The sequence below is a fragment of the Rhipicephalus microplus genome, chromosome 2, assembly GCF_043290135.1.
Source record: "Rhipicephalus microplus isolate Deutch F79 chromosome 2, USDA_Rmic, whole genome shotgun sequence".
Classification (NCBI taxonomy): Eukaryota; Metazoa; Arthropoda; class Arachnida; order Ixodida; family Ixodidae; genus Rhipicephalus; species Rhipicephalus microplus.
In genome coordinates this window covers 103,706,777-103,721,881 of record NC_134701.1, presented here as the reverse complement: position 1 = coordinate 103,721,881, position 15,105 = coordinate 103,706,777, and the positions used below count along the sequence as shown (strand labels likewise).

The following is a 15,105-nucleotide window of genomic DNA, read 5'->3' as shown; positions in this document are numbered from 1 at the left end:
TGCATAAATTTTACTAGAGTGGTAGACATGGTTATTGCTAACATAGCATCGGGAGTAATGGAAAGCAGAAAATTGAGAAGCGCTGTATAGGTGCGATTCATTACACCACTCCTGCGTGTTTTTATTTCTCCTCATCACTAGGTTGTTAGAGATAAGAACCAAATCGCAGCAGTAAACTAGCTCGTAAAAGGGAAACAAATCGATATATTAAGTTAGTTTCCCTTTTAACACCTGGCCAAATAATGTCTGTAAAATAACACGTACGAGTGAACAAATGACCAAGATGTCGATAGGTTATAGTTCACGAGCACTCAGAAGTAGCAGTGGCATGATGTTCTACTACGTCAATAAACTTATAATAATATTCTTGCGAAATTCTCACAGATTTGCCGCAAAGGTGAGTAATGAACCTAACAAAAACAACTTGGAAAGTCACGCGCAGATTAGCGAGCACATCGAAACGTGCCCCGCATTTTTCACGCACAAATGACGCACGGAACGTACTCACAGGTACACAGGTTAACGCCAATAAGCGTCTACGTTGTTACGTCACTGTGTCTGAAAAGCGCACCCTTTTTCTCCATTTTGCAAACGGAGGCCGTGAAACAATTGCAGGGACCTTTGTGCGCCCCATAATTACGAGAGAATCGTTCCAGTCAAGCCCAACGCCAGCCAAGACGTATGATTCTGTCCAACGGGAGAAGAGGGTGCCCGCGAGATCGTCCACTCCTGCCCTTCCTCTCCACGGGCCAAAGTATGTGTGAGAGATAGAGATCCGCCACACGCTCAGTGCGTCATATTGATGATAATGCTCAAAACACGATATTTCACCCCCGTAATGCCCGCCAACAGCGGTAAGTGGTAGTTATAAATAGCTTGCCATTTAAACTTTCAAAAAGCTACCCCTCAGGGCCTCAGTGATTAATGCCTCGCATTCACAATGCGCACGTCCCGCGTTAGATGCCGCTGTCAGGAGTCTTTGTTCTGTATTTTTTCCTTTCTTGTATTTTCATATTTATAGATACGTGTACATATACGGTGATTGACATAGGCACCGACGCCCGCGGCGAAATTCAGTCGAGAATGTCGATATCGTTGCTTTCGCAATAAAAGTATCTGCCTACAAACTCTCGAAATTGCTGTCGCCTCTATATTTCGTGCATGGAGAGTGAAAGAAAACATTGCTGAATGAAAGAATAATTTTATAGCTATCATTAGGTTCAAGTACCTGAAAAGTTATGGTTCGCGCACTGAATATTTACATGTAATATGCTTAAGGACACTACAACTCTAATGAATTCTTTCTTGTATTCTCAGGTTCGCAGCTCGTGAGAACACTACGTTTTTCAAACTATTCAAAACAGTTGTCAATCCCCACATTATTTTTACACGCACATTTATAGTGGTTGATGTGATAAGGAGATTAATTCAAAAACTTCACCGGGGTGGCAGGAACGTTCAAATTGTGAGGCTCCGATTAGTGTGTTATGTCAATGTGTGTTTAATTCTGCAGTTTCACGAAAAGTTGATGAAAAAATTTCAGATCCCACGTACAGAGGGAATCAATGATATGCGAAGCACAAATGAGAAATGTTAATTTGTCGCTTTAAATTAGCACAACGTTACGAGGTGGAGGTAAATGATGCCGTACATGAGTACCGTGTCATGGTTATCATGTTTGGATGTGTTGTTCACCTTCGTCATCTATTCATGTCATGTAATACCGAATTTAGTATATGTGGAGCTAGTGAAACGGCCGCGAGTACGCTATGAGCGTGGTGTGTTGTCATGTTCTTACACGACACGCATAACATGATTATCATATTAGCACTAGTCATATATCTCGTCCCCCATTGACGTCATGTAACAGCAAATTTGGTATATGTGGAGCTAGCAAAACGGCCGCGAGTGCATTATCATAAGCCCAACATACTTCACTGTAGCGTTGACTGGAGCGCACGCTGGGGACAGCGACGCTACGTTAGCAAAACGCGAGCACCCTATAGTCTGACGCCAGGCGCTACCAGTGTCCGTCGGCGCGGCGCGACGGTAACCGGCGCGAAATGCGACATGCTACATTTCGCGGCACTGCGTTACCCAGACAGCTCTGCGTCTCCCTTTTTTCTTGATGGAGGGACGCCGGAAGCGCTGAAACGCGCATGCGTCAAAGCAACGCAGTGCGGCGCGCGGCTGCGAGTATGTGGGAGGACCGCCGCCTGGCGTGGCAACACCGGCATGACGCGACGAAATGAACGCCAGTGAGCACGGGCACCGCGTCACGTCAAAGCATATTGGAGCCTTGACTGTTGCATGTAGTCACGTTCTCACATGACACGCATCTCATGATTATCATGTTTGCACAGTCACCCACCTTTGTCATCCATTGGCGTCACATAATACCAAACTGCGTATATGAGAAGCTAGCGAAACGGCCGCGAGTGCATCATGAGCGTGGCACGTAGTCATGTTGTTACATGACACGCATGTTATGTTCATCATGTTTGCACCAGTATCATACCGTCTTTGTCCATTCACGACCCGTGAAACCAAATTTGGCATAAGTGAAGCTAGCGAAACAGCCGTCAGTGCATCATGAGCGTGGCATGTAGACATGTTTTTACATGACACGCATCTCATGATTACCATGTTTGCACCAGTCATATACACTCGTCATCCTGTAATACCAAATTTGATATATGCGACGCTAGCGAAACGGCCACGAGTGCATCATGAGTGTGGCATGTAGTCATGTTGTTATATGACACACATGCCATGATTTTCATGTTAGGGTCTGTCGCTTGTGTTCGTCATGCAATCATGCCATACCATACCAGTTTTGCAACATGACATGCGAACGAAACCACCGCAAGAGCTGCAGGATCATGAACTGTAAATCATGACATTCATGACATAAATATCCTAACTTTCTTGTTATGACTATTTAATTATCTTCTTCTTACAGTCATGTTAGGTATCCAAGTTAGATATCGATACCATTACCGAAAGGGCGAGGAGAGCTAAAAGTCGTAGGTGGCTAGATACATAGATAGATAAAAAGATAGGTACGCTCAAAGTCGCCGAAGTTTGCTAAGAAATACTTCGCATTTCATATATATAAAAAAATGATACATGTTCGGCGACTGAGTAATGCACGGGATTGCACCTATGGTGCCAAGTTTGACGGACGGCTTTGTCGTTGTAGATATTCGACAGGCTGCCTCAGTGAAAACGTTTCCTTAACAAGAAAGTATGTTATGGCGGGGTCTACGACAGCTCCACTGGCGTATTTTGTTTCCGAATATGCCCAGGCAGCACAGAAGGTTGGCCCAATATTGGGGATAGATTGGCATTGCCTGGCCCATGAACGGCCCAGTTTTCACAACGTACCGCCAAGATTGGCTATGCCAGCCAAATAGAACGGCGACGTTGGACCAGCGTTGACAACGTACCCCCAATATTGGTTCTGCCAGCCGAATAGAACGGCTATGTTGGACCAGCATTAACAACATTCCGCCAATGATGGCTGTGCCAGTCTATTAGATTGGTTATATTGGGCCAGCTTTCAGAACTTTCCGCCCATATAGGCTGTGCCGGCCTATTAGAACGGACACATCGGGCCAGGTTGTACAAGTAGCAGCCAATATGGGTGGAGCCATCCAATAAGACCGGCATTATTGGCCCGCCGTTTGAACGTTATTGCCGGCGTCAGCTGAAAAGTCAACATCACGATGTCATAATATTAAAATATGAGCCAATTTCTGCGTGTGCTGCTTTTTGGCGCTGTTCTGGCCCCAATTCACGCGCCGATTTTTCAAGTTAGAGAGAGAGTAATATATGTGCCGGGCACAATATTAGAACTATCTTTTCGTCATTAAACCATGCCCCGCCGCGGCGGTCTAGTGGCTAAGGTACTCGGCTGCTGACCCGCAGGTCGCGGGTTCGAATCCCGGCTGCGGCGGCTGCATTTCCGATGGAGGCGGAAATGTTGCAGGCCCGTGTGCTCAGATTTTGGTGCACGTTAAAGAACCCCAGGTGGTTGAAATTTCCGGAGCCCTCCACTACGGCGTCTCTCATAATCATATGGTGGTTTTGGGACGTTAAACCCCACATATCAATCAATCAATCATTAAACCATGCACAGCTCGTTGAAATGCATAATCGTTGGTTGAAGTTGTGCAAGGTAGACTTTTTAAGTGAGAAAAAATTACCGATCAAGTTTCTCTGTCAGACGTGACGTCCGATGTGGTGCTATCCGTACGTATGACAAAGCTGCTGCGGATACCGCTGTCTTACGCGTGCATGTAGACGTCGAATATCTGACGCAAATCTTATCGTATCATGTGTCGGGCTAGCTATCTACGCGACCTATTCGAATCTGTTTTGCGTTCACAGCACAGTACGGTTAACGGCACTTGCTGCTGCTTGACGTGTGGGAAGAGCGGGGGTCGTCAGTTGCGTTATGGTGACTGAATCATACAACATATGCAGTTGCCGTGATCTAACACACAGACGCGCGTGCGCACGCACGCACGCGCTATATTCATGCAACGACCTCACGAATTCCCAACAACATCGCAGCGAACGGTTGGTAAGGTGTTGCGGAGTGTGTGGGCGTCGTAGGGCACCCTGTCGGTGCCCAGCTCGTTGCGAACGCGAATTTCGGCGTGGAACGCATCTTTTTTATGTACTTTTTTTACGTGTGCCCAAAACGATAGGCTGCGCGATACGAGAAGTACGACACACAAAAAAAGAAGAAACGTGAATGCACAGGGCAAATCGTTAATAACAAAAAAAACAAAAAAAACACGCACGCTCAAGTCACTGCAGTGGCGTGAGCGTGGGTGTTTTTTTGTTATTAACGAAGCACATGTGCTTCCATAAAACATGACAGCCAAGAATGATGAAGTATTCATTTACATACAAATTACTATGAGTTGCTGGAACTCACGCAAAAGAACATAATTTTCTTCCTTGGATATTGATCGAGTGCCTTGGAATTATGCTATGTGAATTTGACACATCAACAGTGCATTATGATTCCCACCATAAGGGGCCACAATCTTGGCAAGTAATAGAAGTACTCTTCCCACCTGATGTGCACCTAACGTAAAGATGCCTTGTTTCTCAAGTTAGCAATATATATATATATATATATATATATATATATATATATATATATATATATATATATATATATATATATATAACCACTGGAAAATTATACCAGGTGTAACCAGAAAAAGGTGCACCTGCAGTTTTAAAGTTTAAAAGAAGCAATGACATGCCAACCATCCAAAATAGAACGCAAGAGAAAGGAGCATCAATCAGTATTACAGCAGCTAAAAGCCTGCTAACAGCTGAAGGTAGTCATGCTGCTCTTCCATTCAAGTATAGTGTACACTGAGAAAAGATACTGAAGATACACCATCAGCAAATGACAAAAGCAAGACAGACAGAGCTTTCTCTTATAATACAAAAAGTCTTTAGCTGAGGAGGCAAATAAGTCATTGGCACACAATAAGTGCACAAAAAAAAAGCTGTCGCACGAGGCTGTCAGCGCTTAGACAACACAGGCAAAAATACAGTAGACTGACGAAGGGAAAACCCATAGCAAAAGTTACCATACTCCTGAGTTCTTGCTTTGCCTGCAAATGAAGCTAGCGTGAAGTTGAACACTAGATTAAAGCACCACAATCAAAATCTGGAAGTAAATGCTTTAGGAATAGTACAAAGTACTGAAGAAGCACGCAAAGAGCATTCCTGTGAAGGCAAATATAAAAAAAGACTGAAAGCTCTGTGGCCCTGAACAAGACAACACCACAACCAATCGAAGAGCCGTTCGGACACACCAGCAGTTCTGGCCAACACTAAAAAGTCAGAAAAACATACCTTTAATGCCTTTTTTACAAGAGAACTTCAAAAGAAATGTGCATACACCAATGCCAGAAGTATCGATGGAAGCTATTACTCATATTCAGCTCTTCATTGAAACACTGACAGAAGATACTTGTACCTGGATGCTTAATTACTTTGGTACAACTCAAGAGCGTCGACGCCAAGTGGCAAAAAAATTATGATGGAAACAATGTGATCAAATGCACACGTCAACCACCAACCAAGGTTCTATGCTAGAGTGAATATCGCAAAAAGTCTTGAACGCCTAATGTCACTGGCTCATACTCAGCGTTCTCAATCAAAATCTTGACCTCCCACACAGCATATTATTTCAACAACCTGCCACCTCTCACCATGTCATGAAACAAGCTCGAGTATACACAAACCCTCCTCACCGTTAGGTAGTTAGATAGCTCCACTAGTGCTTCACTCTCGAAACACATAGACCAGGGCCGTAACTAGACGGGTAGTGAGGAGGTTCTGAGCCCCTGAAGTATTTTCATGCTCTGACTTTTTGTCAACAATAGCTTAATCTGGGCAAGTTGGTTCATCGTGGTTGTGTTCTAGTAACAGTGAGAGAAGTTCAGGAAGAGACAAAAAGGACAGGAAAGAGCGCTGACTGCCAACTAAATTTTATTGAAGGTACTACGCCCACTTTTTTACAGAGTACAAGAACAGTGCTTATGCACAACGACACATGTGAGACCATGATAATATAATCTTAACTGAGAAAAGAATACTCTCTCTCCGAATAATTGAGTGAAGGTATACTGATGCACTGATCCATGGCCTTCCTGACAAGAAAATGCTTTCACAGTCTCTCTTTCATTTCTTGTTCTTGCTTTTTTCAAAAACAGTGTTTTATGAAACATAGAACTGCACTTACATTCTTTACAGTGTATGGCCATGCGACTACCATAGCCATTCTTAACATTTTAAGCATGCTGTCTTGCTCAAACATTGGGGCATTGCCCAGTTTGTCTTATGTTTACGTTTCCACGTGTCAATAGTATCTCATACACAACATTATATTGGCATTCAGTATACCTATTCTCGTGACGAATGGTGAAATAATGGCTATTCCTGTTGCTTTTTAGTACACACACTTTTGAAAACTTGCAAGGGATGGCAAATAACAAGATAAAATCATATCGGCTCGCTATTTTTCTTATATTGTGAAACACCTTATGTACGTACGGTATAGCATGCAAAGATCTTTGGTCATTCTGTTTTTATTTTGGTCCTGTTTTGTTTAACTTGACTTTCTGCAGGAGGGTTTAGCACACGGGTGTTATGGTGCTGTTGGGATATCCAGCATCCTTTAGTCTTTTAATCTGGTTTTTAAGGCTTACCTCATCCTTGTGCTCACATGACTTCTAAAGGGTGGCCTCAATGCACGTGGTGGCAATTCGTCTGTGTAAATTCTGTAAATGTGTAATCATGTGTTATGATGTCCAAAGAATCAGAATAAGTGACAGTAGTCAAAGTTTTTGTCACTGCCTTTATACAAATACCAGTTTATTTGTTGCCTCCTGCAGTATTTCAGGGCCTCTTATATAGATAGGATGTTTTCTCACTTTTATTACATTTTTGTATTGATGATGCCATATGCTCAGGAGGTAGAATGTCGTTATGTTCTTTCTGATAACTTCTAGCTTCTGAGCAAAGATAATGTTTCAGAAAAATGAAAAAAGGCTAGCATAATATTAAGACATGGGAAGAAAGCAGAGTTTATGAAAAATGAATGCATTAGTTGGGAATGAGAAAAAAAGATGGATGACAGGTCAGTAATGTCAATTAATTTATATTAGGACACATGAAATGTAGCAGAGGGTGGCAGGCGATTAGTTCCAATGAGATCGAGAAATTATCAGCCATAATATGAGATTGGCTCATACAGGACAGAGAACATTGACTGGGCTTCCACCCTGCAGTGGACATAATATAGGCTTAACGCTAACAATGAGCAAAGCCTGTGAAATGAATGCTCCATGAAATGAGCAGTACTGCACAGATTGCTGTGCTAGACTTCCCATTTTGCATGTTTTTACCAGCTTATCCTGCTCGCTGTTCAGACACAAAGCTCCACTAGAAAAACAATGTTATACTTGGTGAGGATAATGCCAGTGAATCCAGTGTTTTATCTACACCTTTTCTTGCTTAAGTCCTCCTCCAAACTATACGATTTTTCTTGGAAATGTTCTGCTTACAGCACACCAACCGATCAAGTGAAACAACTTTATTGGGGTCCTGCAGGACGCGCCCTAGTATGCAATCACCATTTCACTTCACGTTACAACATATATACTGGTGGTAAAAATATTCTCTGGCAGGGTACAGAAGTGCATGCACTGAGCTAGCTTGTGCAGCGCGGTCTATTCCAGAAAGCTGAACCTATGTTTGGTACAGAATTTTGACCACACGATGCTTGCACAGATTAAATGTGGCCACACATAGCAACTTCTGAGCTTTTTTATGAAATGATCTCGCAGTATCTGAAAACATTTGTTTTTTTGTTTACTTCATAGTTCCCAGTGAAATATTTCTCTTGTTCCTCTCATTGAATAATGGCATTTGGTGTGACTAAGGTGTTCCTAATGCCTCACTATGAGATCATAAAAACGATTCTCCTTGAAATTGCTTCACAAGCATTTCCTAAGATATTGAATGACACTGCTTACACATGTACAAACATTTGCTAGTTTTATTGAGGGTTGATGATAAAGGGAATCAGTTGGTGCATCCAAGCCGGACAGAGATTGACTGGCCCTGAAAAGGGCCGTTTAGTTATATATCTTGCAGCTTGTTCCAGGTAGACAGGACTTCATTTTGTAGAAATGGTAACTCATCACACAGCATGAAGAACATAACTTGATGCTAACACTGGCTCAGATGTTCTGAAATGTCATAGAGGGTACATGAAGGCTGGGTACATGAAGGTTGCAGTTATACTAACTGTACAGTCAGCATCCCAAGTAACCACGGATATCCGTTAGGAATACGTCGGGACGTCCGTCTCGGATATTCCGGACATCCATCAGATATCCGCGGACGTACAATGTACGTCCAATGGACATACTGTGAATGTACAAAGGTAACAAATTTGTACGTTCGCTCGTCATCCGTTTCGGACAGCCGACACGGACATTAAAAGAACCATCAGGGGATATATTATACATATACACAGGTACATATATGTTCATAATAGATATGTATATTGATTTCTTATTCATTGTGCATAAATAATCTACCCCCTAATGGTCCTTTGAATGTCCATGCGGCCTGTCCGAGGCTGATGTTGAGTGAGCACAAATACCTAGCTATATATATATGTGTGTGTGTGTGTGGTAATATCGAGGGTCCTTGAGGTTTTGTGCACTCTCGCAATTGATGCTTGAACGTCTTTCACAAGAACCCTTTTGCTGCAGATTAAATATGAAAGCGCTAAAATTATTTCTGGTGCAATGCTAAATTAAAACAAGTTTCATGGACACAAATAAGGTGACGACTAGGGATCCGGAGTGCGAATTACCAGCTGTTTATTGATGGTATAAGCTAGAAAAAACAATCATGCACAGCGACGTGAAAGAGTACAGCGAACTTTCATGCCACTGTGCATGCTTAGAAGCTTATTTGTTTTCAAGCTTTTACCATCGATAAAACAGAATAACATATGTTTGGCAAACTTAGGCATCAACTTGCCCAGGAACAAGTGCTAAAGCGTAAGAAGATTTGGCTCACACAAGGTCTCAGATGCAATAAAATGTTTATTATCATTAGGTCAAATCATGTACTCTAGTAATAATGAATAAATAAATTAAGCAAACACTAATTAAATCAAGTACGATGTTCAAGTTGAAGTGTGAACACAATGATGAGAATAGAAGCACAGCTCCACACAATTCTAGTAGTGAAGGTAAGACAATGAAAGAAGTTAACTGTGATTATTTCATTTTGTAATATCAAAATTAAAACTTACAGGGTCATAAAGACACAAGCTTTGGTACAAACAAAAAATGTCAAGAACATTTAGCAAGAAATAAAAAAGGTTTAAGTTAAAAACTGACAAAATCCAGTATGATGCAAAACGCCATTCCAATACAATACTGCAGAACAGGCGACAAATATGACTGTTGCAAAAATACAAAAACAAACATGAAATGGGAAATACCAAAAAAATGTATAAGACAAATTCACATCGTGGAAAGCACAGGGCTCAATTCCATCACATGCTGAAAATAGATGACACAGTTTTATTGTTTATTAAGTACAATAAACATTAATCATACATAAAACTGTCATTCGCCCAGAAGCGTTTTAGAGCTCTACATAGAACAATGCAATGGGACAATTAAGATACCCTTATGACATGGATATCTCTTAAACACTATGAACAGTCCTCACATAGACATCAGTTTTAATTCAAGCACAACCAATACACCTCTTTATCTTTGGAGAATGTGAATGTTTATTGCACAATAGTGGCTGTTTCGTTTCACTGCTAGCACAATATGGTGACCAAATAACTGTCATATTAAAGGGGTAGTGCCACCATTTTTTTTTGAAGGACAGTTTACTCTGCCCTACAAATCTCCTGTGTATAGAGATAGCTCGGAGCAAGTGTGAAGTACAGCAAATGCCGAGATAGATTATTTTGGAATTAAAGCCAGAAGGGTGTCTTGAAGGGCCAGTTGGTACACGATTTGCATGAGCGCATGACTCAAACTATGTACCTAAGAGACGACAAAAATTTATTGTCTTTCCTGTGCTGAGCAAAGCACCAGGAAATACCCAGCACAAGACAAAAAATTTCCGCCATCCCTTACGCACGCGGTGCGAGCCATGCACTCAAGATCGTTAGCAAAGCAGGCGTAAGGCTTTCTCGGCAGCCTATGCGAAAAAGTAAAGTAACCCCAAAGAGCATGCGTGCATAAAGAAGCACAGGACACAGTACGAGGAATGCATTAACAATGTATTACAACATTCCGTTGTCATGTGGCTACACCTATGCTGGACAGACCAGTCAATGTTTGAACAATCACCTGAATGAGCACCCGTTCAATCTCAAGACTTCAACAAGCAGCACCTTAGCAGCCCATTGTTCCTCGTGCAGCTGCACCCAGCTCTTCCATAATTGAAAGATGCTTTCACGATATCGTAACAAGATCGAGTGCGAAATCAACGAAGCCTTCCATATTAGGAAGAAAGGACACGTGTGTCAGTGAGCCTCCACTTGCCCTCCTCGAAAAAGAGAACATGTTTCTGAGCTGTTAACTTTGGACATTTTGACTCGTGAGAGATTCATCTTGCTTTTCATCTTTATGAGCAAGTGTTGTAGTCTTATTTATTTTTGCAGCTCTATATTTTCCCGTGTAATAAACACACACACAGTTGTTCCTCAGTTCCATTGTTCCTCAGTTTTGTGCGGTCATTCTTTTTTCGTCCCAATTTAGTGCCATTTTTCCCTCAGTACTAGTAAAGCCAATTTTCCCAAGGTGCACCTCGCGATATCGACACTAGCTTGACGTCAGGCTACAGTACTAATTCTGGCGACATCATACAGGATACTCGCCTGGCCATGGGAACATCACAATTTCTTGCTCCAGCATGTGAAGAGCTCATATCGCGACTTGAGAGTACAGTAGGAACCAAGACTAGTTTTTAATAACATGTTGTAATTACTTTTTCAGGGAGCACTTACACTTATTTTCTAGGATCAGCAGGGCTTGGCTTAACATTTAACGCAACGGTGGTATAGTGTCTAAGGTACTCAACTGCTGACCCGCAGGTCGCGGGATCAAATCCCGGCTGTGGCTGCTGCATTTCCGATGGAAGCGGAAATGTACGCCCGTGTGCTCAGATTTGGGGGCACGTTAATGAATCCCAGGTGGTCGAAATTTCCGGAGCCCTCCACTACGGCGTCTCTCATAATCATATGGTGGTTTCGGGATGTTAAAGCCCACATATCATTTAACGCAAGAAAACAACAAATTAAAACTTTCATGTAACAACCACTTAAAGGGGAACTCCGGCGTTTTTTCAATATTAACTGATTTCAATAAAACTTTAAACATGTGTTTTCATTGGTACCGTGATAATATGTGCCAAATTATGCACCCTACGTCATTCAGTTTCTTGGAAAACAACTTTTAAAATTAGTAGCAGATTCTGCAATCACACAAGTAAACGCAGGCCACCCTGTGCATGTGACGTAAGGGCCTACTCTTTTTGGAAAACCCTGCATTCCCCGGCAGACAGATGCAACGTGCGCTTTCTTCTACGAGGTGACAACGCTAGCACAGTTCAGTTTTGTCAGCTGTATACAACGTGTTCGTCATCGTTGATGTCGGTCTTACAATATTGAGCAACAAGAAAATCGATTCGGGGCATGTCAGATGCTTCACGCGCCGGCGGGTCGAAATCAAAAAGCGATGCTTCTGCGCTGAGATAGTAGCTGCAATCATTGCTGAACTTGTCACTAGTAAGTTCAGACGCTCTGGCACAGCTTGCTTCTGCGTCGATATCGCCAACTTGCTTTTCGCGCATCAGAAGAGGAATGTGAGCTATGTGTGCACCCTAGCAAGCCGTGGCGGGGTGTAGCCGATCTCGTGACGTCATCAGCGACGAATTCTCGAGACGTCATCTGATACCCACCATGAATGACAGAGCAGCTTCCCATTTTGGTCTTTGTTTTGACTTGTCGCTTATTGCTTAATTAAAATTACTGACGAGTACCTGGGCAAAATTAACCACCTTAGCCTTTGCAGGATTGTCAATACTATTTGAAAACAGCATTATCTCAGTATGGTCGAAAATGCACCGGAGTTCCCCTTTAAGAAAACAAAGCATCTCTTCATAGCAAAGCGGTGTGTCAAAAACTGTTGAAGGGTAATCTATCCTAAATGCAATCAATTCTTCTTTTAGTGCCCTCAAGACAGATGAAGCAGTGGAATAGTAACAAATTTTCCGTGCCAGGGTAACCTAGCAACCTTGCGTACATTTAATAATGGCCAACATTTAACACTGGAAAGCTGTGAAACCACAAAAACATCAATGGTGCCAGAAATAAATGGCTTCTCATACAAGTTTTCTTTTACTTTGAATTCACGGCCAATGACGCAGGGCACCTTTCGTTACATATGGTGCTAACAACACATTAAGGTGAGAGAATTGTCTGCGCTTTGCAGGCCCAAGGCGTTATGTCTAAAGGACGACTTAGCCAAGCATTATGCAGCTTTTTCGCAATTCCCAAACACAACAGGTGCATATAGTCCAGTGGTGCAGAGGTCACACAGTATATGGGCAGTGATGTTAATACTGATGCGCCCCGGTGATGGTCAGAGTCAATCTGACACCTGAAAGAATCATTCGTACGCAAAGTGGATGACGTAGTAGGGAAGCTGAGTCGACTGTTTCTGTATGTACCCTCAGCTGTGCACTTAGGACACCCAGAATAACCTGTATGTCCTTTAATCTGAAACACAAATGATCGTGCTGGGGCATCCAAAACAAAACACTTCAAAGAAACATCAATTAGGTGCCCATGAAAAATCATTCCTTGGGAAAGAAGCTGTTGCAGGTCACTGACAAGTTTGTTGAGAAACTCATTGGCTGAAGCAGGCTTTCCTGGGCCTGTGAAAATTCCAACTACAAAGGGTGGTATTCTTCGATCTTCACGAATCATGCACTGTATGGGCCACAACTGCATGGTGGAGCGTTTGGAAATTGGCAGCCCGTCAATGTTAAAGGCAAGAGAAACATGACTGCCTTCATAACGTGCTTTTGACAAAGCATTCTCGAGGCTTTTCTGTAGCCCAAAGTGGCAGTAATGTCCCGGTACCATTGAACTGACAACAGGTGCACGCTGTGTATCTCTAGGCATGGCGAGAAGAGTATGAGCGTCGCTAGGCAGAGATGAAGAATCGAAAGTACTGACCTTGAGAATTTTTAGAAGAGCGGACAAAGCTGTATGAGTAACATTTTCTTTGATGACCCAACTGCGCAGTGACACAACAAAATCTTTGTGCTTTGACAATGCATCAGTGGAAGATGAACAAACAGGTACCTCCGGGACTCCGCTTACAGGAGAAGGCACATCGCTGAGTTGCATTGGCGAGCCTTCGGGTTCAGTGTGCGATGCTCCGGTGGACGACCAGGGTGAACATTTTGTAGGCGATGTGTCCGTTGAGTCACTTTCGGTGACGCAAGGTGAACTGCCCTCAGGGGGCGCCGAGCTGCAGCAATCCGCCTGAGTAGCTGCTGATGTAGCCGCAGTGTTTTCGTCAGCCCCAGGCACGCAAATGCTCGCACACTCACTGGCACAGCATGTGTTACTGCATGCGCGTAGTGTACCACACGCACTACTGCATTGTTCGAAGTTCCCGATTCCTTCAGACGTTGACGGCTGGCTGCCGGCTTGAAATCCGATATCCCGAAATATTGCCTTTGTTTGCAATGACGCTTTCTTGCGCGTGTAAGACTTTTCCTTCGCTTTAGGCATGCTGGCACCTGCGACGGAAACACATTGTAGTACTCATACGAAGTTCTGAAGTCTTTGACTGTAATCTTAATAAATAAATAAATGTAGCTGTCTTACCTCCGTAGCTGGGGAAGAAAATACAATCGTATCTGCACTGGCACTACAAGCACGCCGCCATTATCCACAGGACTAACAGAACAAATCCAGTGGCTTGGCTTGACTGGGCGATGGCTCGCCAAACGAAACTTTTTTTTTTCTCCGCTGTTTGGATAGATCACCGTCAATATAAACAACGTCGTTAAAGTAGCTTTATAATATTTAACAATTAGGCGGTGTATTACAACCGTTTTTGATGATAATTATTATCAAATAACCTAAATTGGAAACGCCATTTTTGTGACATGTTTCAGTTTTTGAGAGAGACATTTGCGACGCAGCAGCAGTGTCATCGCTAGCACCGTGTGTATCACCTTCCTCCGTGGTGTACCGCATGTAACTATTACATTTGTCGGGTTGCGCTCGCTCCGTGGCATTTATTTACCTAAAGTATTCTTACACGTGATTTGTAATAAACGTTCAGCAGTGAAAAGTTAGTCTATTCAGTGATAGATTGAGTGTATGGTTTCATTGTATATCTTTTGCTATAGTGGTCAACGGGATAAAAAAATTTAATTGATTTCATGGAACAATTATTTTTAAAACTGTTGGTCACTTTCGACTGACAAAAACTA

General features: G+C 42.7%; 1 protein-coding gene across 1 annotated transcript; it reads right to left on the bottom strand.

Moving 5' to 3' along the window:
- Positions 1-13,051: 13,051 nt before the first annotated feature.
- LOC142790722 (uncharacterized) lies at positions 13,052-15,105 on the bottom strand. The gene is made up of 2 exons (XM_075885343.1): positions 14,492-15,105; positions 13,052-14,403 (listed from the first exon to the last, which is right to left on the bottom strand). The coding sequence occupies exon 2, from the start codon at positions 14,393-14,395 to the stop codon at positions 13,052-13,054; it is 1,344 nt and encodes a 447-aa protein (XP_075741458.1). The 5' UTR covers positions 14,396-14,403; positions 14,492-15,105.

Excerpts from the sequence above, each read along its gene's own strand:
- LOC142790722 (XM_075885343.1), bottom strand. The coding sequence starts at position 14,395 with ATGCCTAAAGCGAAGGAAAAGTCTTACACGCGCAAGAAAGCGTCATTG.